The sequence below is a fragment of the Hyperolius riggenbachi genome, chromosome 9 (genome assembly GCF_040937935.1).
Source record: "Hyperolius riggenbachi isolate aHypRig1 chromosome 9, aHypRig1.pri, whole genome shotgun sequence".
NCBI lineage: Eukaryota > Metazoa > Chordata > Amphibia > Anura > Hyperoliidae > Hyperolius > Hyperolius riggenbachi.
In genome coordinates this window covers 294,154,498-294,178,949 of record NC_090654.1, presented here as the reverse complement: position 1 = coordinate 294,178,949, position 24,452 = coordinate 294,154,498, and the positions used below count along the sequence as shown (strand labels likewise).

The window sequence follows — 24,452 nt, the reverse complement described above, 5'->3', positions numbered from 1 at the left end:
AAAATAAAACCGATTTATTGAAATGAGTCGCAGCTTACGAGAGAAGCACTCTGCGGCGGAACGTGTCGCGGCGGCGATCACAACGCTGTAATCCCCATTTTCAAAGCAGGACAAAAAGTCATTGTGAGTCGCTAAGAAGCTCAGGAGGGGAAATAGAGAAAAGATCATCAGTGGAAAGCTATTACATCGCATAATAATCCTGTTATATTTCCTTTTAATGCTTTGAGCTGTTTATTATTCTCAAACTTCTGCCTGAAATTGTATTAGCAGCAAATGAAGAGAGCTATCGGGTGCTGGTAACCGGATTACAGCCGCCCTCCTATCTTACCTTGTATGAACCAGGGAATGTCTCCACCGCTGCCTGCAGGGCTGGAAGTCACCTGTAGAGGGCAGCAGCTGGGGCCCATGTGAATGGCTAAATCTGCATGGGGCAGCTGTTGATTCAGTGTGGCGCCACCTATTGGTGATGCAGCCAGTTACTGGCACTCGGCGTATTGGAAAAGTGTTTGTAGCATTTGTGACCCACACTTGTCTGTTTTCATTGTCCCTCCCCTGTTCATGGCCTTAAAGTGAACCGAGCAGCATTTTTAGCCCCAGGGTATCTCAATAGCACATTAAAAATGCATGCTAGCAACATGGCTCATTACTAAAAAAAATCCATTCTATCTATTCTACCTCTTCTTTTCACATTTAAATGTTAGAGGCTTTCATTGCTCTACTTCCATGACCTGCTGTCAGCAGGAAGAGCAGGTAGATAAGGACTGCTGTAATTGGGAGTAGCAATGAGCAAACAAAAGCTTCCATCAGTAGGTGGGGATGGAAAGGGCAATGTACTTTACAGAGAGTCAAACTTGATTACATTCACACATACGGGAATGCATGCGCACACGAGCACACACGTGCATGCGCACACAGCGGCAGCAGCGCTGTTTGACTTATAAAAACGTCCTGGAGACATTAAGAGGCTCTAGCAGGACATTTTTATAAATCTGGTTGTCATTAAGTGGTTAAAAGGAAATAAATATGGCAGCCTCCATATCCTTCTCACTTCAGGTGTCCTTTAAGCATCACTTGTGCTTGGGGTGCGAGATCAGAGCCTACCACAGCACATCACACCTCACCATTACACTCACTATGGTCTGTGCAAAATCTCATTTTTGTTAAATTCAAAATAAACTGTTTTTTTTAGTCAGTTTTGGCTTGTTTCAGAGACAACTACGACTACTAACTCCATATCTACAGTATATCTGTTTGCACCAAAACTTTTTTATGTGTTATTAGACCCCATTCACACTGGGAATCGTAAAAAGCTAGCAAAATCATAAGCGTTTTGCAGGTGGGTTTTTTTATTGGACGTCTCCCTGATTTTTGAGTGACCGCGGTTTGCTTTTTTGTTTTAAACATTTTGAACCGCAATGGCCTCGATTCATAAAGCATTAGCTCATGCGGTAATGCTGAAAACAGCAGACTTTACCGACCACTTAGCAAAATGTCAATTCATAAAGGCTGTTACCGCATGAAAAGCTGACATTACCGACCAGGGAGATAAATTACCGACCTGGCTGCAGTTACCGACAACACATGTCAGTAAATTGTCAGCAAATGTCAATTCATAAAGCCTTCAACAAGCGGTAAGCCTGGCGGTAGTTACCGACACCTCTAGTGAGGCGATAACAATTTACCGACAGCTCTGACAGCTCTGATGGATGCAAAGTGCAGAGAGCCGAAGTCTGTCTGAGTCATCAGTGGAGAAAGCCAGAGAGCTCTCTGTGTGAATCATTTCTGCAGGCAGGGAAAGACTGTGTGACTCATCTGTCTGAGTCATCAGTGGAGAGAGCTGGCTGTGTGAGTCATTTCTGCAGGCAGGGAAAGACTGTGTGACTCATCTGTCTGAGTCATCAGTGGAGAGAGCCAGAGAGAGCCTTCTGTGTGAGTCATTTCTGCAGGGCAAAGAGAGAATCGGGACACTGCTCTACTCTACAGTTCAGTGGGCTGCGGTATTTTCCTGACAAGATTTTTGTTATCGCACTGCTGTTTATGAATAGAGGCCAATGGCTCCAAAATTGAGTGAAAGCTCCACATGTAGCACGTTTTTCTTTTTCTGTAAATGGCCAGCAATAGCCGCAGGGAGATCACTGCCGTATACTATAAATGGCACTGGCGATTTTCAAAGAGGTAGCAGTCAATGTAGAAAACTGTGGGAAAACGCCTGTAAATTGCCCCAGTCTGAATGGGCCCTCAGGCCTTGTTCCCATTACGTTCCAATAGCGAGTGCGTCGGCAGTTTTTTCAATGCATTTTTGTTTACCTTTCCTGGCGCTTGGGTGGGCAACGCGTTTTTGTGAAAAGCGCTTTTTCTAAGGCCTCTTTCACATCTACCAACGCATGCAGGAGCTGTTTCCTGCACGTTGAATAGCCTGCGGTGTGTCGTCGGGATGTATCGGTGCGACGCAATCGGCGGCGGTAGCTATTAATTCACCCGACGGTAAAAACGACGGTTCCAGACAATTAAAAGCTCTCGGGTGCGTCGTACCGCAACGCATCGGAACGCAGCGTTGTGTGTGAAAGGTAAAATGAAAGTCTATGGACTCATTTTACCTTGGTTAATGCAAAGGTTCGACTTTGTGTTAAAACGAAGAAAAAGGGCTCTGTTGTAAAAGATCCCTATGCGCTTTCCCCCCGCGGTTTGTTAATTCACTCCCTGACGCAAGTCAGGAAGTGAACTCTTTGACGAGGAAAAGAATAAATACAATGTATTCATTCTTAAAAACACGAACGCAATTGATGCACAAAACGATTTTATGAACATTTTGCGGTTTCCCTATACCTTCCATTCAGAGCAAATCGCCCTGAAAATGGTCCATGCAGCGCTTATGTCACCTGACAGTGCCCAATCTGAACTACTCCATAGGAAAGCATGTTGTAGCCGCTTTTAGGGGGATTTTGAAAAATCGTCATCGCTTTAAAAAGTCCACTAGCGCCTCTAGTGTGTCAAATGTCTAAATGTCAAATAATGTTACTATTAAATACATATAGAGACACCGTGCCTGGAGCTAGCCCATCTGAACGCTGGTTTTTGTTTTTGTTTTGCTATTTTCCGACCAGCGTTCCCGGCAGGATGTCTGCGCGTTTTTAATGTGTGTGTTTTGTATTCCTGGCACTGCAGCTGCTGCCCCCCCCCCCCTCTCTTGTGAACACCTGATACAATCGGGGACTTACCGGTATTCCCCCTCTGTTTCCATGGCAACACGTATCGGGCGTCTTGCCAGGCAGAATATTGTGGAGTTTTTTGAGCTGGATTTTACTATAAAAAAATGTACTTTGGGCTGCCTGCCAAGAAGCGGATAACCCCCCTGATATGTTATTGATATGGGGTTTATTTACCGTCAGACTCGTGAAATATTTATGCTTGTTTGGGGAAAGGCCGCCACCCCCGAGGGTTACTTGTCATTACATTTGTATTTGTTTTGTATTTGTTTGTTTCAGATGCAGCATCGACAGCGATGTTCTGATGAGGCGCGGCGCTGAGGAGGATTGCCTAGGCAAAGCGCGGAGGTGAGAGGGGCACGCTGGTCAGCATCCATGGATGTACATTACATGGGGGGGAACATAGAGACACGAGGGAGCACTTCAGAGAGATAGGCCAATCAGAGCAGAGAGTACAGGGAATGATTTCCAGACGAAAGCAGATCTCTGTATACTCATCAGATTACAGGGGTGTCAAACTAAAATACAAAGTGGGGCAAAATGTAATATTGGGACCAAGTCACGGGCCAACCTTAATGTCTAGTGTCCACCTCCCTCCCTTATAAAGTTTCCTCGTGTCTAATGCCCCCTCCATCCTCTATACAGTTCCCTGGTGTCTAGAGGTCCCCACCCTCCCTTATACAGTTCCCTGGTGTTTAGTGGCCCCACTCCTCATCTATACAGTTCCCTGGTGTCTAGTGACAGCCTGCCACCCCACTCTCCATCCCCTATACAGTTCCCTGGTGCTTCCCCCATCCTTCCCCATATGGCTTCCCTGGTGGTCTAGAAAGAGCCAAACATAATGCAAAGTTTGGACAAATTGTATGGCTCTGTGGGCCGGAGTTTGATGCATATGGATTAGAGGGACTAACTGTCCCTGCTGTTGAAAATAAAGAAAACCCTGAGAATCCCCTATGAGGAGATGGACTGGCCCAAAACCCGTCGGTTCTGTCAGATTTTAACTGCCTACTTTTTTTCGCGATAGTCGTCCTTTAACTGCAGTTCCTCAGTCCAACTGCCAAAAGAGCGTGCAAGCAAATAGGGAAGCTGACTGACATCTTTGTATAGACCCAGGAGTGCTTTTGTGAAGAATAAAGATAATACTGAGAATCCTCCATGAGGAGGTGGACTAGTCCAAAAGTCAGATACATCAGCTTTTTTGCTACCTACTGTAAATGACAGCAAGGTAGGAAATTTTGGAGCATTTTCCTCCAGGAAAAATGTACATTTTATATGTAAGTAAATTAAATTTTATAATTTTTCACGATTGTGGTCCTTTAAAGAGAAACTCCGACCAAGAATTTAACTTCATCCCAATCAGTAGCTGATACCCCCTTTCCCATGATAAATCTATTCCTTTTCACAAATATACCATCAGGGGGCGCTGTATGGCTGATATTGTAGTGAAACCCCTCCCACAAGAAACTCTGAGGACCGTGGTACTCCTGGCAGTTTCCTGTCTGTGAACCTTGTTGCATTGTGGGAAATAGCTGTTTACAGCTGTTTCCAACTGCCAAAACAGCAAGCAGCAGCTACATCACCTGCCAGCAGTAAAAATGTCACCATGTGATAAATGTCAGAATGTAAATCAGGGATTTAAAAGATTTTACAATGTGACTAAATCATTTATACATAATTATTGTAAAAATGAAGCACTTTTTTTATTACATTATTTTCACTGGAGTTCCTCTTTAAGGAGTGCGAAGGACTGACATGACAGCATTGCTGGAGTCGCCACTCACCAGTCAGGTCATTAGGACCCTGTGGACTGTTTTCTGCTACTTATGAGAAGCACATAGAGGAAGTGGAGATTGCTGTTCCCCTTTGACCCAGTGAGGACTGTGTGATCATCAGAGCTGCCAGATCGTCCAGACAGCGTCAGCATGAAGAGGAGAGAGGCGTCGCATACAGGGGCTCCCGGATCCCTGGAGTATGGGCGGGGCCTGCAGGACGAGGACCCCCAGCAGAAGAGGCAGACCTCGAAGAGCCGCAGGCGGTGAGTGTGAGAATATTACCGACTTCATTAAGCTAATCATTATCTGGTCTCATTCATTGTACTTTGCTCTCTGCGTCCGCATGTGACCACTAATGACAGCTGAGACTCCTCTGTCTTTCTGCTTTTCACCTCCTGGCATCGTCCTAGCTGCTCCATTGGTGGGATATCTTATGCTAGGCACACACCATGAGTTTTTCTGTCAGATTTACTGTCAGATCGATTGTTTCCGACAGATCGGATTAGCGATCGATTTTCCATAAGAATGAATGGAAAATCGATCGAAAATCAGATCGGACCTGTCAAAAATAATCGATCCAACATTAAATCTCCAGAAAATCTCATTGTGTGTTGCTAACATAAAACCTGGTACACACCATGCAATCTTCACTTCAGATCCTATTGAAATGAGTGATCAGATCGATATTCAGATCTAACATCGATGGATTTTGAAGAAAGCTAGCGTACACACGTATGCAATTGTTTCCAATTCCAATCAGATTTCCAATCATTTTTTTCCAATCGGATATCGATTGAAAAGAAATCGTAAGGACATACACACAGAAAGACGGTATTCTGATGTATGTTCTAGCATTTCCGATCGGCCTCCGATAGATTTTTAGCCCGACATTGGTCGCTGGCAATTAGTTACGCTGTATATTTTTCATCAGATCTGATTTTGTCTCGATTGGAGGTTAGATCTGCAGTGACAATTGCATGGTGTGTACCAGGCCTTAAGGTGGCCACTAATGATACAATCTTACCAAATCTATGTAGTAGACAGGTAAACTGAGTAAATATACTTTGAATGGATTTGTTACATAGTCCGTCCTATTACATAAAAGTGGTAAGATTGTACAATCAATTGGATCGTTAGTCAGCACCTTTAGTCTGAGCCCCCATTTGTCAGAGGCATTAGGATCTGCTTTCTCGTATGGTGCCCATACACGTTTGGATTGCTGTGCTATGTGGCAAATAGTCCCCCCCCCTCCCCCATACACTGCACACCGATTTTCAATAGATTTTACGATTAAATTATTTTTTTTTTAAACGACAGCATTGCTGTTGATCTCCCACTGCTCCCCCGCCATGTCCAATCTAACAAAATGTTTCCCCTAGTCGATTGTTATTTCGATTGACTTTTGCTACAAATCGATATTACAATCAATGCAAGATTTTGAGCAGATTCAGTCAGGAGTTGTACACATGTTAGTTAATCCTAATCTGGAATGATCACTTGTGTGTCTACGCTAGCGTGCGTACAGCTGCTCTACAGTGTTGTTAGGTTTGCTGATGTGTCCTTCTCTGAGCGCTCTGTGTCCTTCTCTGCTCCACGCCGCAGGTTTCCTCCTGCTTGTTCGACGTCCATCGTCCCTCCTCCCTCTCTGCAGAACAGAACACGCTGATTGGCTGTAGCTGAACAGCATGTATATACAGCGCTCTGTGTCCTTCTCTGCTCCACACCGCAGGTTTCCTCCTGCTTGTTCGACGTCCATCGTCCCTCCTCCCTCTCTGCAGAACAGAACACGCTGATTGGCTGTAGCTGAACAGCATGTATATACAGCGCTTATTTCTGAATTTCTGCTCATTTCTGTCACTATTGTTTGATGAACGATTGTGAAGGGTGAGAGTCATTTAGTATATTCCGTCAGTTAATTGAACATTTAGTGGGCACAGAAGGGAATCCCAGGATGCCCGGGTCGGGGGTGGTGTGTGGCCGTGTGTGTTGGCGTGTGGGACAATGCTCGGTCACAGCAAGGATGGCCATGGTCAAAATCGCATGCTTTTTAGAAAAGGTATGCAAAAACGCACATAATGAAAGTCTATGGGCTGCACAACAAACGCATTGGTATGCGTTTTTAAAATGCTCAACAAGTTAATTCTTTCTCCATTGCAATGCTTTCCTATGGTGAAAAATAATGTTTTTGCGTTTTTTTGCCCAAATAAGGTAAAACGGATTTGAAAATTATTTATTTTTACTTGTTAAATATGCATATTGATTAAAAACACAAATGGAAATACATGCAGAATGCATAAAAACGCACACAGAAAAATGCAACCGCAGGAAAAAACACCCATAGCAGAAAAGTGATGGTTTTCTGCATAGACAAGTGTGACCTTAGCCTAACTCCTGTGACCGTTATGAAGCCCTGAAATGGTGTCATGTGACCTGGGATCATGTGACCCGATGTTCTCCCATGATTATAATATACTCAGCAGATGACAGAGAACTAAAACTGAAACTCACATGATGTCACTGACCTTATGACAGAAAGTGCACGATGGAGGAACTGAGGTCATTATAAGAAGTTCTGTTTCTATTTACATAGTGCTTTATTACAGTGAGCCAGTCACATGACCAGTGCTCCTTTGGAGGGTCAGACTATGACTTGCGCAGTGCTGTACCCCCTATAGCGACCTCCAGGCAGCCAGCCAGCCCCTGCCAGACGTTATGTGCCAGTCACGGCTTTCATCCATTTGGTGACATTGTATTGGTGGGCACTAGAGTGGGGCCGAACCTCCAATTTTAGGTTCGCGAACCGAGTTCGCGAACTGCCGCGTAAGGTTCGGTTCGCGTAAAAGTTCGTGAACCGCAATAGACTTTAATGGGGAGGCGAACTTTGAAAAAAAAAAAATTATGCTGGCCACAAAAGTGATGGAAAAGATGTTTCAAGGGGTCTAACACCTGGAGGGGGGCATGGCGGAGTGGGATACACGCCAAAAGTCCCCGGGAAAAATCTGGATTTGACGCAAAGCAGCGTTTTAAGGGCAGAAATCACATTGAATGCTAAATGACAGGCCTAAAGTGCTTTCAAACATCTTGCATGTGTATACATCAATCAGGTAGTGTAATTAAGGTACTGCTTCACACTTACACACCAAACTCACTGTGTAACGCACCGCAAACAGCTGTTTGTGTAGTGACGGCCGTGCTGGACTGGTGCGCACCATGGCGAGAGTGCAGTGGCGGGTTCACTGAACAGGAATACAGTGGCGGGTTCACTGAACAGAACAGGTATGCAGTGGCGGGTTCACTGAACAGTACAGGTATGCAGTGGCAGGTTCACTGAACAGGTATGCAGTGGTGGGTTCACTGAACAGAACAGGTATACAGTGGCGGGTTCACTGAACACAACAGGTATGCAGTGGCGGGTTAACTGAACAGGTATACAGTGGCGGGTTCACTGAACAGAACAGGTATGCAGTGGCGGGTTCACTGAACAGAACAGGTATACAGTGTCGGGTTCACAGAACAGGTATGCAGTGGCAGGTTCACTGAACAGGTATGCAGTGGCAGGTTCACTGAACAGGTATACAGTGGCGGGTTCACTGAACACAACAGGTATGCAGTGGTGGGTTCACAGAACAGGTATGCAGTGGCAGGTTCACTGAACAGGTATGCAGTGGTGGGTTCACTGAACAGGTATGCAGTGGTGGGTTCACTGAACAGGTATGCAGTGGTGGGTTCACTGAACAGGTATGCAGTGGTGGGTTCACAGAACAGGTATGCAGTGGCAGGTTCACTGAACAGGTATGCAGTGGTGGGTTCACAGAACAGGTATGCAGTGGCAGGTTCACTGAACAGGTATGCAGTGGTGGGTTCACTGAACAGGTATGCAGTGGTGGGTTCACTGAACAGGTATGCAGTGGTGGGTTCACTGAACAGGTATGCAGTGGTGGGTTCACAGAACAGGTATGCAGTGGTGGGTTCACTGAACAGGTATGCAGTGGCAGGTTCACTGAACAGGTATGCAGTGGTGGGTTCACTGAACAGGTATGCAGTGGTGGGTTCACAGTACAGGTATGCAGTGGTGGGTGCACAGAACAGGTATGCAGTGGCAGGTTCACTGAACAGGTATGCAGTGGCAGGTTCACTGAACAGGTATGCAGTGGTGGGTTCACAGAACAGGTATGCAGTGGCAGGTTCACTGAACAGGTATGCAGTGGTGGGTTCACTGAACAGGTATGCAGTGGTGGGTTCACTGAACAGGTATGCAGTGGTGGGTTCACTGAACAGGTATGCAGTGGTGGGTTCACTGAACAGGTATGCAGTGGTGGGTTTACTGAACAGGTATGCAGTGGTGAGTTCACTGAACAGGTATGCAGTGGTGGGTTCACTGAACAGGTATGCAGTGGTGGGTTCACTGAACAGGTATGCAGTGGTGGGTTCACTGAACAGGTATGCAGTGGTGGGTTCACTGAACAGGTATGCAGTGGTGGGTTCACAGAACAGGTATGCAGTGGTGGGTTCACTGAACAGGTATGCAGTGGCAGGTTCACAGAACAGGTATGCAGTGGCAGGTTCACAGAACAGGTATGCAGTGGTGGGTTCACAGAACAGGTATGCAGTGGTGGGTTCACAGTACAGGTATGCAGTGGTGGGTGCACAGAACAGGTATGCAGTGGCAGGTTCACTGAACAGGTATGCAGGTATCCAGTGGGCTCACTGAACAGAACAGGTATGGTGGGCTCACTGAACAGAACAGGTATGCAGTGGTGAGTTCACAGAACAGAACAGGTATGCAGCCAGGAACAAGCTAAGCCTAACTAATCTTTCCCTGAGAGACAGTCTGCAGCAGCTCGCCCTACTCTCACTAACGCAGGCAGCACACGAGTGACCGTAATGGCCGCCGCTGCCTGCCTTATATAAGGGGGGGTGGGGCTCCAGGGGCTAGTGTAGCCTAATTGGCTACACTGGGCCTGCTGACTGTGATGTAGAGGGTCAAAGTTGACCCTCCATGGTGCATTATGGGGCGAACCGAACTTCCGCAAAGGTTCGCCTGCGGGACCCGAACGCGAACCACGGAAGTTTGCATGGAACCGTTCGCAGGCGAACCGTTCGGCCCAACTCTAGTGGGCACTCCCTGGTTGATTGACATCTGTCCTTATGTATTAGTCTTTACGGTGCGTACACACATTACATTTTGATTGGCCAATTTGTACAACTTCCATATATGTACTACAGGTTTTGGAATAAAAAAGAAAATCACGTAATAAAAAAATAACCATGGAGGTATTTTATCTTATTGCACTTTAAATACCTTTTTTTCTAATTTTACTTTAAGGACACTTGAAGTGAGTTCTATGGAGGCTGCCATATTTATTTACTTTTAAGCAATACCAGTTGCCTGGCTGTCCTGCTGATCCTCTGCCTCTAGTACATTTAGCCACAGCCCCTGAACAAGCATGCAGCAGATCAGGTGTTCTGACTGAAGTGTGACAGGATTAGCTGCATGCTTGTTTCTGGTGTGATTCAGACACTACTGCAGCCACTCTCCTTCATATCACTCTCACATCGGGTTCACTTTAAGCTACGGTGACCATACGTCCCGCTTTACCCGGGACGCGTCCCGCCTTCGGGGGGCGCTGTCCCTGGCTGCATGAGGTCCCGGGAAACGTCCCGCTTTTAGCAGCGGGACGTCCCGGCCTCGGGACTCTGGCCACCGTGCAATGAACTAGCCGCAGCGTCTCATAGACGCTGCGCTAGTTCATTCCCCGCAGCCCCGCTCCAGCCTGCAATGTTCTCCTCCGGCAGGCACAGGCAGAGCAGGGCTACGGGAAGATGGCGTCCGGAGACGGAGCCCTGTATTGGAGACTATTTGTCTCCAGTACAGGGCTCCGCCTCCGGACGCCATCTTGCCGTAGCCCTGCTCTGCCTGTGAGAGGCTGAGCGGGAGATTGAACATCGTCCAGGCCAGGGGGAGCTGCACCAGAGGCACCAGAGGCCGGCTGCGTGAGGGGACGTCTTCTGCCAGGTGAGTAAATGCCTTTTCTTGCAGGTGAAGTGTTTGGCCGCATTGCGTGTATTTTGTACTGACATGTTTGCCCGCAGTGCGTTTATCTTGTACTGACATGTTTGCCCGCCGTGCGTTTATCTTGTACTGACATGTTTGGCCGCATTGCGTGTATTTTGTACTGACATGTTTGCCCGCAGTGCGTTTATCTTGTACTGACATGTTTGCCCGCAGTGCGTTTATCTTGTACTGACATGTTTGGCCGCATTGCGTGTATTTTGTACTGACATGTTTGCCCGCAGTGCGTTTATCTTGTACTGACATGTTTGCCCGCAGTGCGTTTATCTTGTACTGACATGTTTGCCCGCAGTGCGTTTATCTTGTACTGACATGTTTGCCCGCAGTGCGTTTATCTTGTACTGACATGTTTGCCTGCAGTGCGTTTATCTTGTACTGACATGTTTGCCCGCAGTGCGTTTATTTTGTACTGACATGTTTGCCCGCAGTGCGTTTATTTTGTACTGACATGTTTGCCCGCAGTGCGTTTATTTTGTACTGACATGTTTGCCCCCATTGCGTTTATTTTATGCTGACATGTTTGCCCGCAATGCGATTATTTTGTGCTGAAATGTTGCCCATTGCATTTATTTTGTGGTGTCCGGGGTAACTGTTGCTGCATTTATTATTTAATGGTCATAGTTGGCTGTGTTTGCTGCTTTGGGGTTATAGCATACTATTAAATAGCATCACACAGTTTCTGCACACCTATGATGTGAATCCACGTTTGACCACATCACGGCGTAAACACTGCTTTCTTATGCCTCGCTGTTGCATCATTCTGTTAGCTCCGCCCATAGAATGTCATGACCACGCCCATTTTTCGCGCGCGCTGCAGACACCAAATTTTTCGGCGCTCCGCCGCAGCCCCCCCCCCCCCCCCCCAATTCACCCCGTCCCAGGTTGAGCCTACAAAAATCTGGTCACTCTATTTAAGCACTTATGACAATAAAAACAATAATACAAATATTTCCTTTTCCTTTTCAGCCAATCAAAGTGGAGATTCTATGTGAAAGTGACAGCGCTGGTGCTGCTCGGCATCTATATCTGTGTCCCATTCGTCATCCGCCTCTTCCCTGTGCTGCTGGGGAAAGTGGTTTATTTAAACATGTGTGAGTAACTCCTTCAAGTTTATTTCAAGTGATCCTGAGGCGGTTGGCAAATGGGGGCGGCCATCGTTATGCTAAGCATCAGCTGGATGCAGTGCTTACAGCCAACCTTCTCTTTTTTTTATAAAATGCTAAAAAGATCTGGAGATGTGAAGGAAATTGTGGGCCACATGGGGTGTGTGTGGCAGGGGAAAGAGGAACGGTTTAATTTTAATAATTTCAGCTCCTGGGGCGGAGCTACTATAAAGCCACCTGAATTACGTGAATCACGGGGGCAGCGTTTGGAATAACAGTTTGGGCCACCTGGCCCAGCAGCAGCAGCGACCTCTGGTTACTGCTACTGATCAAGTGGCGTGATTGGCCCAATGACGGTGCCGTGGTCCCGCCCGCGAGATCATTGGCACCAGTTAGCAAAAGAAGCAGTGGGCGACTGTGATTGGCCAGTCTGGCACTTCCACCTGATTGCCTGATTGGTCGCAACCATAGCTGCTTCTCTGACTGGCCATGGTGATCTCTCACCGCCGGTAATGCGGCTTATATGGGGGTATATATGATATGAGGTATATATGATGGGGGCAAATATATGGTGAAGGGGCATCTTGTGGATTATGCCCCCTTTATACCTCATGCCCCCTTGTACCTCTTGTGTCCCCCTTATGTCCTCCTTGTATCAGTGTTTTTTTGTTTTTATTTTTTGGGGGGTGCATCCTTTTATTATTATTTAGGATTTATATAGCGCTGACATCTTCCGCAGCGCCGTACAGAGTATATATATTGTCTTGTCACTAACTGTCCCTCGGAGGAGCTCACAGTCTAATCCCTGTCATAGTCCTATGTCTATGTATGTATGTATGTATGGTGTAGTGCATGTATCGTAGTCTAGAGCCAATTTAGGGGGAAGCCAATTAACTTATCTGTATGTGTTTGGGATGTGGGAGGAAACTGGAATGCCCGGAGGAAACCCATGCAGACACGGGGAGAACATATAAACTTCTTCCAGATTTTGACCTGGCTGAGATTTGAATCGCGGATCCAGCATTGCAAGACGAGAGCGCTGACCCCTACGCCACCGTGCTGCATCATTCAAAGTTTACCTGAGGCAGCAGAAAGTGGCCCAGTTATGTAGTGTCTCCATTATAGTGTCCTAGTTATAGTATATAGTAACAGCGCCCCCATTATAGTGCTATCCGTATATCTCCACCATTTTAGTGGCCCCAGCTATAGGGCCCCCATTATAGAGCCGGGTATATACAGTGAGGGAAAGCAGTAATTGATTCTCTGCTGATTTTGCTCATTTGCCCCTCTGACCAGGAAATGACCCGTCAAGCTCTGACTTTGGGGATTTTTGTCTGTCACAGCTCACAATAAACTCCATAATCTGGAAATTCTTCTTCAGAGGCTAAACAAACAAAAAACTCAAATACTTCCCTCCCTCGCTGTCAGTTGGGGACAGTCCCCAACTTACAAACGACTCCAGTTACAGCTTTTTATACAAAGTTGTCTCCATGTACTAGCAGAGAGGAGGCAGGTGACAAGTGGCCCAAACTCTTTCTCCAAATACCGCCCCTAGACGTTGCCACATGATTCCAGTGGCTTCATGGTAGAGCCATCCCTGAATGGCTGCCCTCCTTATCCTCTCACTTCAAGTTTCCTCACCTCAGGCACAGATGTTTCCTAGTCCTGCCCAGGCACTCAGCAGTAGAACGGGTGTTCAACCGTAGAACTATTTAGATCTTCTTTTGTTATATGATGTGAAAGAAAGCACTTACAAACTTCTGGGGCCCCAGAGCCCCTTTCCTAGATCACAGACTTCCTGAGCTGACTGCTGTGTCTCAGCCCCACCCACTAAAATGGTTACTTACTGTGATCCCACAGCAACTCCGCCTACTTGGCAAACTCTTCTCTCCTGCTTAACCTTTTGAGGACCGCAGTGTTATACCCCCCTAAAGACCAGGCCATTTTTCTGTAAATAGGCCACTGCAGCTTTAAGGGCTTGCTGCAGGGCCGCACAAATCGGCACATACAGTGGTGTGAAAAACTATTTGCCCCCTTCCTGATTTCTTATTCTTTTGCATGTTTGTCACACTTAAATGTTTCTGCTCATCAAAAACCGTTAACTATTAGTCAAAGATAACATAATTGAACACAAAATGCAGTTATAAATGATGGTTTTTATTATTTAGTGAGAAAAAAAACCTCCAAATCTACATGGCCCTGTGTGAAAAAGTGATTGCCCACCTTGTTAAAAAATAACTTAACTGTGGTTTATCACACCTGAGTTCAATTTCTGTAGTCACCCCCAGGCCTGATTACTGCCACACCTGTTTCAATCAAAAAATCACTTAAATAGGAGCTATCTGACACAGAGAAGTAGACCAAAAGCACCTCAAAAGCTAGACATCATGCCAAGATCCACAGAAATTCAGGAACAAATGAGAACAAAGTACTGTAATTGAGATCTATCAGTCTGGTAAAGGTTATAAAGCCATTTCTAAAGCTTTGGGACTCCAGCGAACCACAGTGAGAGCCATTATCCACAAATGGCAAAAACATGGAACGGTGATGAACCTTCCCAGCAGTGGCTGGCCAACCAAAATTACCCCAAGAGCGCAGAGAAAACTCATCCGAGAGAGAGGCCACAAAAGACCCCAGGACAACATCTAAAGAACTGCAGGCCTCACTTGCCTCAATTAAGGTCATTGTTCACGACTCCATCATAAGAAAGAGACTGGGCAAAAACCGACTGCATGGCAGATATCCAAGGCGCAAACCACTTTTAAGCAAAAAGAACATTAAGGCTCGTCTCAATTTTGCTAAAAAAACATCTCAATGATTGGCAAGACTTTGGGGAAAATACCTTGTGGACCGACGAGACAAAAGTTGAACTTTTTGGAAGGTGCGTGTCCCGTTACATCTGGCTTAGAAGTAACACAGCATTTCAGCAAAAGAACATCATACCAACAGTAAAATATGGTGGTGGTAGTGTGATGATCTGGGGTTGGTTTGCTGCTTCAGGACCTGGAAGGCTTGCTGTGATAGATGGAACCATGAATTCTACAGTCTGCCAAAAAATCCTGAAGGAGAATGTCCGGCCATCTGTTTGTCAACTCAAGCTGAAGCGATCTTGGGTGCTGCAGCAGGACAATGACCCAAAACACACCAGCTAATCCACCTCTGAATGGCTGAAGAAAAACAAAATGAAGACTTTGGAGTGGCCTAGTCAAAGTCCTGACCTGAATCCTATTGAGATGTTGTGGCATGACCTTAAAAAGGCGGTTCATGCAAGAAAACCCTCAAATAAAGCTGAATTACAACAATTCTGCAAAGATGAGTGGGCCAAAATTCCTCCAGAGCGCTGTAAAAGACTCGTTGCAAGTTATCGCAAACGCTTGATTGCAGTTATTGCTGCTAAGGATGGCCCAACCAGTTATTAGGTTCAGGGGCAATTTCTTTTTCACACAGGGCCATGTAGGTTTTGAGTTTTTTTTCTCACTAAATAATAAAAACCATCATTTAAAACTGCATTTTGTGTTCAATTATGTTATCTTTGACTAATAGTTAACGGTTTTTGATGAGCAGAAACATTTAAGTGTGACAAACATGCAAAAGAATAAGAAATCAGGAAGGGGGCAAATAGTTTTTCACACCACTGTAAGTGATTTCCCATTCCCCCCCTTTTCTGCCCACCAACAGAGCTGCGCCTGCTCAGCTCCATCCTGGTGACGTCGGCCAGACCACGTGACCCGCGCGGTGAAACGTACAAGAAACCGACCTGGAAGCCGACCTGGTGAGGTCGGCTTCTACAGCGGAGGGGACTGGGAGCCACTGGAGCTGCGGCAAGGGCACAGGACGGCTGCCAGGGGCTGGAGGAAGCCCCAGGTGAGTGGATTTTACATTTTTTTTGTGCCTGCACGTATCCATTAACATGGAATAATGCAGACCAAGAATTCTAATAATTTATTATTATTATTTTAGTAAAAATTCCTTTCTTTGTGGACTTGAAGAATCCTGAAGCACTCCTGAACCACACAACTAATTTCTACCTCACCACGGATGAAGGCGTGACCGTCGGAATCTGGTGAGAATTCGGACACAGCTGGAGAAATGTATTATTACGTCATTTCACACACAATTTGGCAGCAGAAGGCGCCATTTCGCTTTTACAAACCATTGTGCTGCTCTAATTCACTACAGTGTTGCACCTATCCATACAGGCTTAAAGGGAACCTGAACTGAGTAAAATTATTTAAAACAAACACATGATGTAGCTGCAAATGAATATTATATACTTACTTTGCCGTCAGTTCCTCTCAGAAGCTCAACATTTTCCTCTGACAATGATCCCTTCCAGTTCTGACAACATTTTGTCAGAACTGAAATATATCAGTTGCTGTCAGTTATATATCAGTTGCTGTCAGTTATAGTTGAGAGGATAATTAATGTGCCAGGTAATGTCCATGTTTCCCTATGGCTCAAGTGGGCGATGTTACAATTTAACTGTGTGCTGACCAAGAAGCTGTTAAGGGGTAATGGCCATTTTCAAAATGGAGGACAGAGAATTCCATTGATCACAGTGGACAAACAGGACTCAGGAGAGGAGAAAGGCACTGAGGAGTAGACTACACGGGAGGTAAGTATGACCTGTGTATGGTTATTTTGACTTTTCATTTTCAGGTTTTCTTTAAAGGGAACTTGAGGTGAGAGGGATATGCAGGCTGCCATATTTAGTTCCTTTTAAAGAATGCAATTTTCTTGGCTGTCCTCCTGATCCTGTGTCTCTACTACTTTTAGCCATAGCCCCTGAACAGGCATGCAGCAGATCAGGTAAGTACTGCTGACTGGCCAGCGTTCCTGGCCAATCAGAGTGTGACCTGCAGCAGCGATCACAGGAAGAGGAGGTGTAACCATAAGTCTCTCCCCATAAACAGCTACTAGGACTAGAACAAGTTGAAACTATGGGAGCAGATAACTGCAGAATGCTGGGTTACCTAAAGCACAGTTCCCCAACCCTGTCCTCAAGGCCCACCAGCACTACATGTTGTACAGGAAACCACAAGCATGGACAGGTGGGGTAATTAGTGTCCCTGATCAAATACCTCTGTGGATTTCCAGAAAACATGCCCCGTTGATGGGCCTTGAGGACAGGGCTGGGAAAAGGAAACATTGGCCTAAAGGGCTCCACAACTTAGGGAAGGTTAGTTTTCAGCGGTCTAGCGGTGAGGGTCTCACAGTCAGCTAGGGGTAGGTTAGAGTCAGGCTATGTTAGGCTTGGGTGACAGTATTGGGTGAGTATAGTGTAGATGACCGATTGGAGGGTAGGCTAGGGTTAGGCTTCATTTAAAGCGGACCTGAACTCAGAACTTCCTCTCTGCTCTAACAGACACGCAACAGCATAATAACCTTTAAAGAAAAACATTTCTTTGTTACAGCTGATACTAATCCTGCAATAAATCTGCAGTGTGTCTACTTCCTTCTCTCATGGAAGCAGACATGGGGTTAACATCCTGTGTTACAAATTAGCTGCTCTGTCGAGGCAGCCAGCTGGCACTGCTGAGAGATCAAATTACAGTGGTGATTAGTCACACATGAGGGGGGATTAGACAGGCTTAACTCTCTAAATACATATAAGGTGCATTTTTCTAGGGTTTCCTCCTGTCCTGTGCAAGACTCCAGCTCCACTTTAAAGGTTGAAGGATAAGGTTTGACTTTTTTTTTTTTTTTAAATTAAAATGGTCATATTTGTCTGATCAAACCCCCCCCCCCCCCCCCCAAAAAAAAAAAAATACCCCATTACTTGAATCGTGTGTGGCCACCTTTAGACAAAGGAGAGATAGCCCTCCATTCATAAGTCAATTATACTTCAGTTTATAGAACTATATTACCCAGTCAAAAAGTAATCGATTGAGCATTGATCGATTCCCCACAATGCAGATTTCTGATTTTTGATTCTGATTAAAAAAAACCTCCATTCCTGATCCTGCTTTCAATTAATTGTAAGGTAACTGGTCAGAATGGTATCATTACTGGTAAATTTGATCAAACTGTTGGCTGCTTTTAGGGTGAGTACACACATCCAATTTTCATTGGGCAATTTTACCCCTTCCGTGTAGTACGAGAGGATAGCGACACAATCTGTTCATAGTATTCAAAATGACCCTCATACTACATGGAGGGGGTAAAACTGGTCAATGATCAGCCAGTCCAAATTGGATGTGTGTATGCACCCTTAGTCATAGCGTTCAGAGTACTTAAAGGGCCTCTGTCGTAAAAATCTTAAAATGTAAAATATATGTAAACATATACAAATAAGAAGCATGTTTCTTCCAGAGTAAAAGGAGCCATATATTACTTTTCTCCTATGTTGCTGTCACTTACAGTAGGGAGTAGAAATCTGACAGAACCGACAGATTTTGGACTGGCCCATTTCTTCATGGGGGGTTCACACGGATTTCTTTATTTTCAAAATGCACTTGGTGAATGGCAGTTGCTCCGTCCAACTGCCAAAAAATTGTATGGTGAGCAGGGAGGCTGGCCAGCATCTTTGTATAAATCTTTTTCAGGGAATGTCTTTATAAATAATAAAGGCCATGTTGAGACACCCCTATGGAAAGATGGATTAGCCCAAAACCTGTTGGTAATGTCAGATTTCTACTACCTACTGTAAGTGGCAGCAACATAGGAGAAAAGTAATTTATGGCTCATTTTACTCAGGAAGAAACGTACTTCTTATTTGTATATGTTTTAAATGTTAAGATTATTGCGACAGTTCCTCTTTAAAGGACTTGAAAACCACATAAGAACTTTACGCTGCTACTACCCAGCACCCAGATATCCGGCACCAATGTCACACACAATGACCAAAAACGTTGGGAACCTTAAAAGGTCACAATTGAGAAAAATTGTCAAATTTAAAATACATACAAAAAAAAATGGACATTTCTTACAGAGTAAAATACATTATAATTTGTTTTCCCTATGTTGTTGACAGATTTTGGACTAGTCTATCTCCTCATGGGAGGCGGGGGTCTGAGTATCTTATTTATACTTATTTTTCACATTCAAAAATAAGTTTATCTGCATGAAGAATACAAAAGTACCAGTATTTCCTTGATTATTCGCAAAAGCACTCTCTGGAAAGGATCTATACAAAGCTGTCAGCCAGCTTCCCTACTCATTTGCTCAATATTTTGGAAGTTGGACTGAACAACAACCGCTATTCAGTAAGTGCTTTTGTTAACAAAGAAATAACAGAATCCCCATGAGGAGGATGGACTAGTCTAAAACCTGTCAGATTTTCTCTACCTACTGTCAGTGACACTTGCAACATAGGAAAAAAAGTAATGTATAGTTCATTTTACTCCAGGAGAAATTTACATTTTTTGTGTAAGTATTTTTAAATGTTATATTTTTGGGAAATACTGGTCCTTTACGAAAATAAATAAAAAATAAAATATATATATATGTATTTAAAGTGCTATAAAATAAAACGCCTGTGTGGTTTCTTAGCGGGGAAGAGGCAGTTTATTAGTGATTTTTTTCATCTCGGAGTTCTTTATGATGGAAAACCTCTTTTGTTTGTGTCTATTTTTAGGATATTAATATTTGTAGGATATTTTTCCCCTCCCAGCGGGACTAATTATAAGGAAGCTCTTTGTATGCGTAGCCGGGACTTGAAGGACGGTTCACCTAATGATACGCGTCTGATTGCACGCTGCTCGGCCTGATGAACAAAGCGCGGCGGTGGCAGCGATGGTGGACGACGCTGGCATATTAATCACATCTTCTCGCTCCTCCAGGCATACCGTGCCCGCCAGCATGGGGGAAGAGGCGCAGGGAAAGGACCAGCGCTGGTATCGGGCTGCACTCTCTGACAACAACCCTATTATCATTTATCTCCATGGCAACGGAGGGACCAGGTGATTATGGGATTATTTGTCATAACTAGAGACCATTGCCACTTGATTAAATACCTCTTGTGTTCACATCCACAGGCTATACAGGTACTCCACATCAGTACAAACATCTCTAGAGTAGATATCTTCCAAGTTGTTTTGTAACTAAGTGACTTTAAATATTATTCTTCCTTTCACCTCAGTCTGCAGCTGCTAGAACTTTTTGGAAAGCTTACTGGAAACCATGGCAACATCATATGGTTTGGTTTAAAAGAAGCCCTATCTATACTTGGGGGGGGGGGGGCGAGACCTACCAAATACAGGGGTACATCTGGCTACCTAAGTGGGGGAGGGGGGCCTACTTAATACTGCGGTACTTCTGGCTATATATACATGGGGGGACCTACTTAATACTGGAGACACATCTGCTTTCTATACTGAGGAGGGGGCTGCCTAACACTGGGGGTACATCTGCTACCTATACTGGGAAGGTAGGAGAGGAGATTAGGGGGGGCAATCTTTGGAATCTCTGGTGATGGAAGAGCTTGTCCCAGCGCTGCTTATAGGTTCATAAATCTGCACAAAGCAGAAAGTAAAATGTATTCCATTCCTGTGCACCCCCTGCTGGCCTCTGAGTGTACTGCAGTGACAAGTTCAGTCCACAAGGGGAAGGGATTAGAATCGGACACTCTATAGGCTCAGCTGACGCTTGCTTTGGTGGCAGCAGTGATAAGAATGGTTTCAGCTTCCCTCCTAGTTTGGCTGGTTACACTGCTGGTGCCTCATTAGTGCTTTCTGTGACTCTTATTATGTAGAGTTAGGCCATCAGAGGTTAGCATAGGCTTTGATTAGTCATCCCATTGCCAGTCGTGGCCAATCAGAGACTTTGTTTGCCTCTGTAGGCCCAGCCTGATGGTTAAGGTTATTTACATGGCTCCAGCCAGGCAGGAAAGCGTCAGTACAAATAATAACCATGCTAAAGGATTTTTGGACCCCCCACTACCAAGATAATCTTGGTTTTGGTAATGGTGGTGGGAGGTGGGTTGAGGGGAGGGTACCATTATAATACTGCTAATATCAGTTGACAATTAAAGTGTTCTTTAGTGCCAAGGACAATGCAGTCATTATATATCCTGTTCATTTTATCGCATTTTAATTAAGAGTGACTTGATTATTAATATTTTTGAAAAACTCTTCTATTTTTTAAACTTCCTCCAGGGCTGTTGACCACAGAGTTCAACTAATGAAAGTGAGTATCATTATAAAGAACTATTCACAGTTGTGCATTAAAAAAACAACCTTTTAGCCACATTGATAGTTGGTGTGTTTATAGAATGTGCAGTTGTTGCTGTCCATTTTTTTTCCTGTATGCCAGCAGTAAAGATGCTGACCTGCAGGCTCACGGAGGATCAAACAACATGAACAAATTACATGGCTAGTATCAATCATGTTGTGATCTGTTACTACTATCTTTCAGTAAAGTTCCTCTTTAATCACTTATGTGGTTTCAGACGGATTATCTATGTCATGCAGGACGTCAGTTCCTGCTCAGGGACTTAGATAATAGTCTATTGTGGCAAATGGCCGCTGCGTGCGTTCTTGCCACCGCCCGTTAGTGAGTAGATCAATGTATGGGAACACGGTTCCCCTTCATCAATCTAAGTCCCTGTGTCAGTGATCGCCGACATCAATGAGATGCTTGCGTCGTCGTAATACCAAAAGTAACACAGCCGCGCATTACTTCCTGTTTGCGTACTTCTAGTACGCTAACAGGACATAATGCGGGAGGACATCTTTTGGCCAAATAGTAAAATTACACCTGTACATAGCAAGGAAATGAGCAGCGCTACTTAAAAACAGACTAGTGCCTACCTGCAAAAGAGTGCAAGCCCCACTTGTGGGGTCGAATACACACCGAGCATACACATGACCTGTCTACCAGTAGAGGAGGATGTTGGTTTCCATTAACAGCTTGCATGCAACCTATTAAGTACTCGTCCCTCCCACTGCGAAGAAGTCAATCCTCCATGGGAGGGGCCTAACACTAACTAAATCCTAACCTATGTATATGCATAGCCTGGGTGCGGCTAATCAAATAAAATCGAAAATTGAAAATTGCGCAAAAGGTGGATCAGCGCAACACCAGGCCGCCTCCGTAAAATTACACCTACATATATTTATTTTAATAGAAGGTCCTACACATACATTTAAAATTAACCCCTTGCCTCCCACACTATCCCATCATTACCCAAATAAAACTTTTGCATAAAAAAAGACAATTAAAAACAATACATATATAGTTACCTTAGGGACCAAACTTTTTTTTAATTATTTATGTCAAGAGGGTATATTACTTTTACTTTTTAAAATATGGGCTTTTAATTAGTAATGGATGCAAAACTGAAAAATGCACCTTTATTTCCAGATACAATTTTGGCTCCATACATTGTACTATGGAAATATTTTAAACGTTGCAATAACCGGGACATATGGGAAAATAAAATGTGTGGGTTTTAATTATGGTAGCATGTATTATTTTAAAGCTATAATTGCTAAAAACTGTGAAATAATGCATTTTTTCATTTTTTTTTCTTACTTTTCCCGTTAAAATGCATTTAGAATAAAGCAATTCTTAGCAAAAATGCACCACCCAAAGAAAGCCTAATTGGTGGCAAAAAAAAAAAAACAAGTTATAGATTATTTTGTTGTGATGAGCAGTGATAAAGTTATTGGCGAATGAATGGAAGGAGCGCTGAAAGGTGAAAATTGCTCTGGTACAGAAAGGAAAAAAAACCCTCAGTAGTGAAGTGGTTAAACTGTGAAGTAACAGGGCTATTATTGACAAGTAACTTTCTTATAACACAACACATTTCTCAGGTAGTGTTGCCTCTAGTGGCAGAACGAGGGAGCTGCGCCTGTAATGAGTAACGATTGCTGGATTTATTAAGTGGTGTTGGGAAGGACTTGTCACTCTGTAGATCGCAGCTTGGAAAGTGCAGAGCGCTGATGAATCTAACAGAGCAGAGAGGAGAGCGGAGAGGTCTTCTTCCTAACACCCGTTTGCTGCATTTGTTGGCATCATCCGTCCCTGCGGCCGATACTGCAGAATGTTCAGAATAGCGGGATACAGAATAGATAAATAGGAGGTCCTCTTGGGATGGTATAATGGTGTGTGCACCACGGCCACAATACATGATATGGCATTTTTTCCTTTACATAAAGGTGGAAGATCACTTTGAAGAGGAATTGTAACCCAGGATAGAACTTCATCCCAATCAGTAGCTGATACCTCCTTTCCCAGGAGAAATCTATTCCTTTTCTCCAATAGATCATCGGGGGGGGGGGGGATTGTCTGTATGGCTGATATTGGCCTCAATTCACTAAGCTTATCTCCTGTCTTTAATAACGTTTCCAGAGTGATCACCATGGTGATGAGGCATGTAGTATTCAGGAAATATTTTACCTTAGGCAAACCTAACGTTTACTCTTCTGTCTTTAAAGCGGAACCTGAACTGAGGGCTCTTTCACACTAGAGGCTGCGGTAGAAAAGGCTTTGCTTAACGCCAATACATAGCGTTTTCAAAGCGTTTTCAAAGCGTTTTGAAAGAGTTTTACAGCTCATATGAAAACGTCCTTTTTTTTTTTTCTTCTATAAAAATAAGTGAACAAGTTAGCTGTAAAACGCTTTGAAAACGCTGAAGTTGGCGTTTTCCATTGACTATCATTGAAACGCCAACAGCCAACTTCGGCTGTAAACAGCCCTGAAAAAGCTCCTGGGAGCGTTGAAACGCAACGCTCCAAAACGCCGAGTTAGATGTGAAAGGTAAAATGAAAGTCTATGGAGGTAACTTCAAATGAACATTACATAGTTACCTTGCCATCAGTTACTCCCAGAAGCTCACTATTTGCTTCTTACAACGATCCCTTCCAGTTCTGACAACATTTTGTCAGAACTGAAATAAATCACTTTCTGTCAGTTATATATCAGTTGCTATCAGTTATAGCTGAAAGGACAACTCATGTGCCAGTTAATGTCTATGTTTCTCTATGGATCAAGTGGGCGATATTACAGTGTAACAGTGTGCTGACCAGGAAGCTGTTATGGGGTAATGGCCATTTTCAAAATGGAGGACAGAGAATTCCCTTGATTACAGTGGACAAACAGGACGCGGGACAGGAGAAAGAGATTGAGGAATAAACTACATGGGAGGTAAGTATGACCTATTTATGTTTATTTTGACTTTTAATTTTCAGTTCAGGTTTTCTTTAACCTATTTTGGTTCCTGGACGTAGAAACTACGTCCAGGAACCATGTGCGCTACCGCGCGCCCCCGCGGCCGATCGCGCGCGTGCACGCGCACTCCCGGCCGCGGATTCGGTAGCCAGGGAATCAATGTATCGGGCTATGGTGCCCGATCACT

At 44.6% G+C, this 24,452-nt stretch overlaps 1 protein-coding gene across 3 annotated transcripts in view; it reads left to right on the top strand.

Moving 5' to 3' along the window:
* The window catches only part of LOC137533378 (lysophosphatidylserine lipase ABHD12-like), a 42,032-nt gene that overhangs the window by 2,379 nt on the left and 15,201 nt on the right, over positions 1–24,452 (top strand). Inside the window, exons 2-7 of one of the 3 annotated variants that reach the window (XM_068254775.1) lie at positions 3,486–3,554; positions 4,942–5,241; positions 12,018–12,142; positions 16,115–16,217; positions 19,936–20,055; positions 21,250–21,280. In XM_068254775.1, the coding sequence (XP_068110876.1) occupies positions 5,129–5,241; positions 12,018–12,142; positions 16,115–16,217; positions 19,936–20,055; positions 21,250–21,280 (492 nt within the window). In that variant the 5' untranslated portion in view covers positions 3,486–3,554; positions 4,942–5,128. Of the gene's footprint in view, positions 1–3,330; positions 3,555–4,941; positions 5,242–12,017; positions 12,143–16,114; positions 16,218–19,935; positions 20,056–21,249; positions 21,281–24,452 lie in introns of those variants that run through there. The other 2 variants (XM_068254774.1, XM_068254776.1) reach the window with 2 other exon arrangements.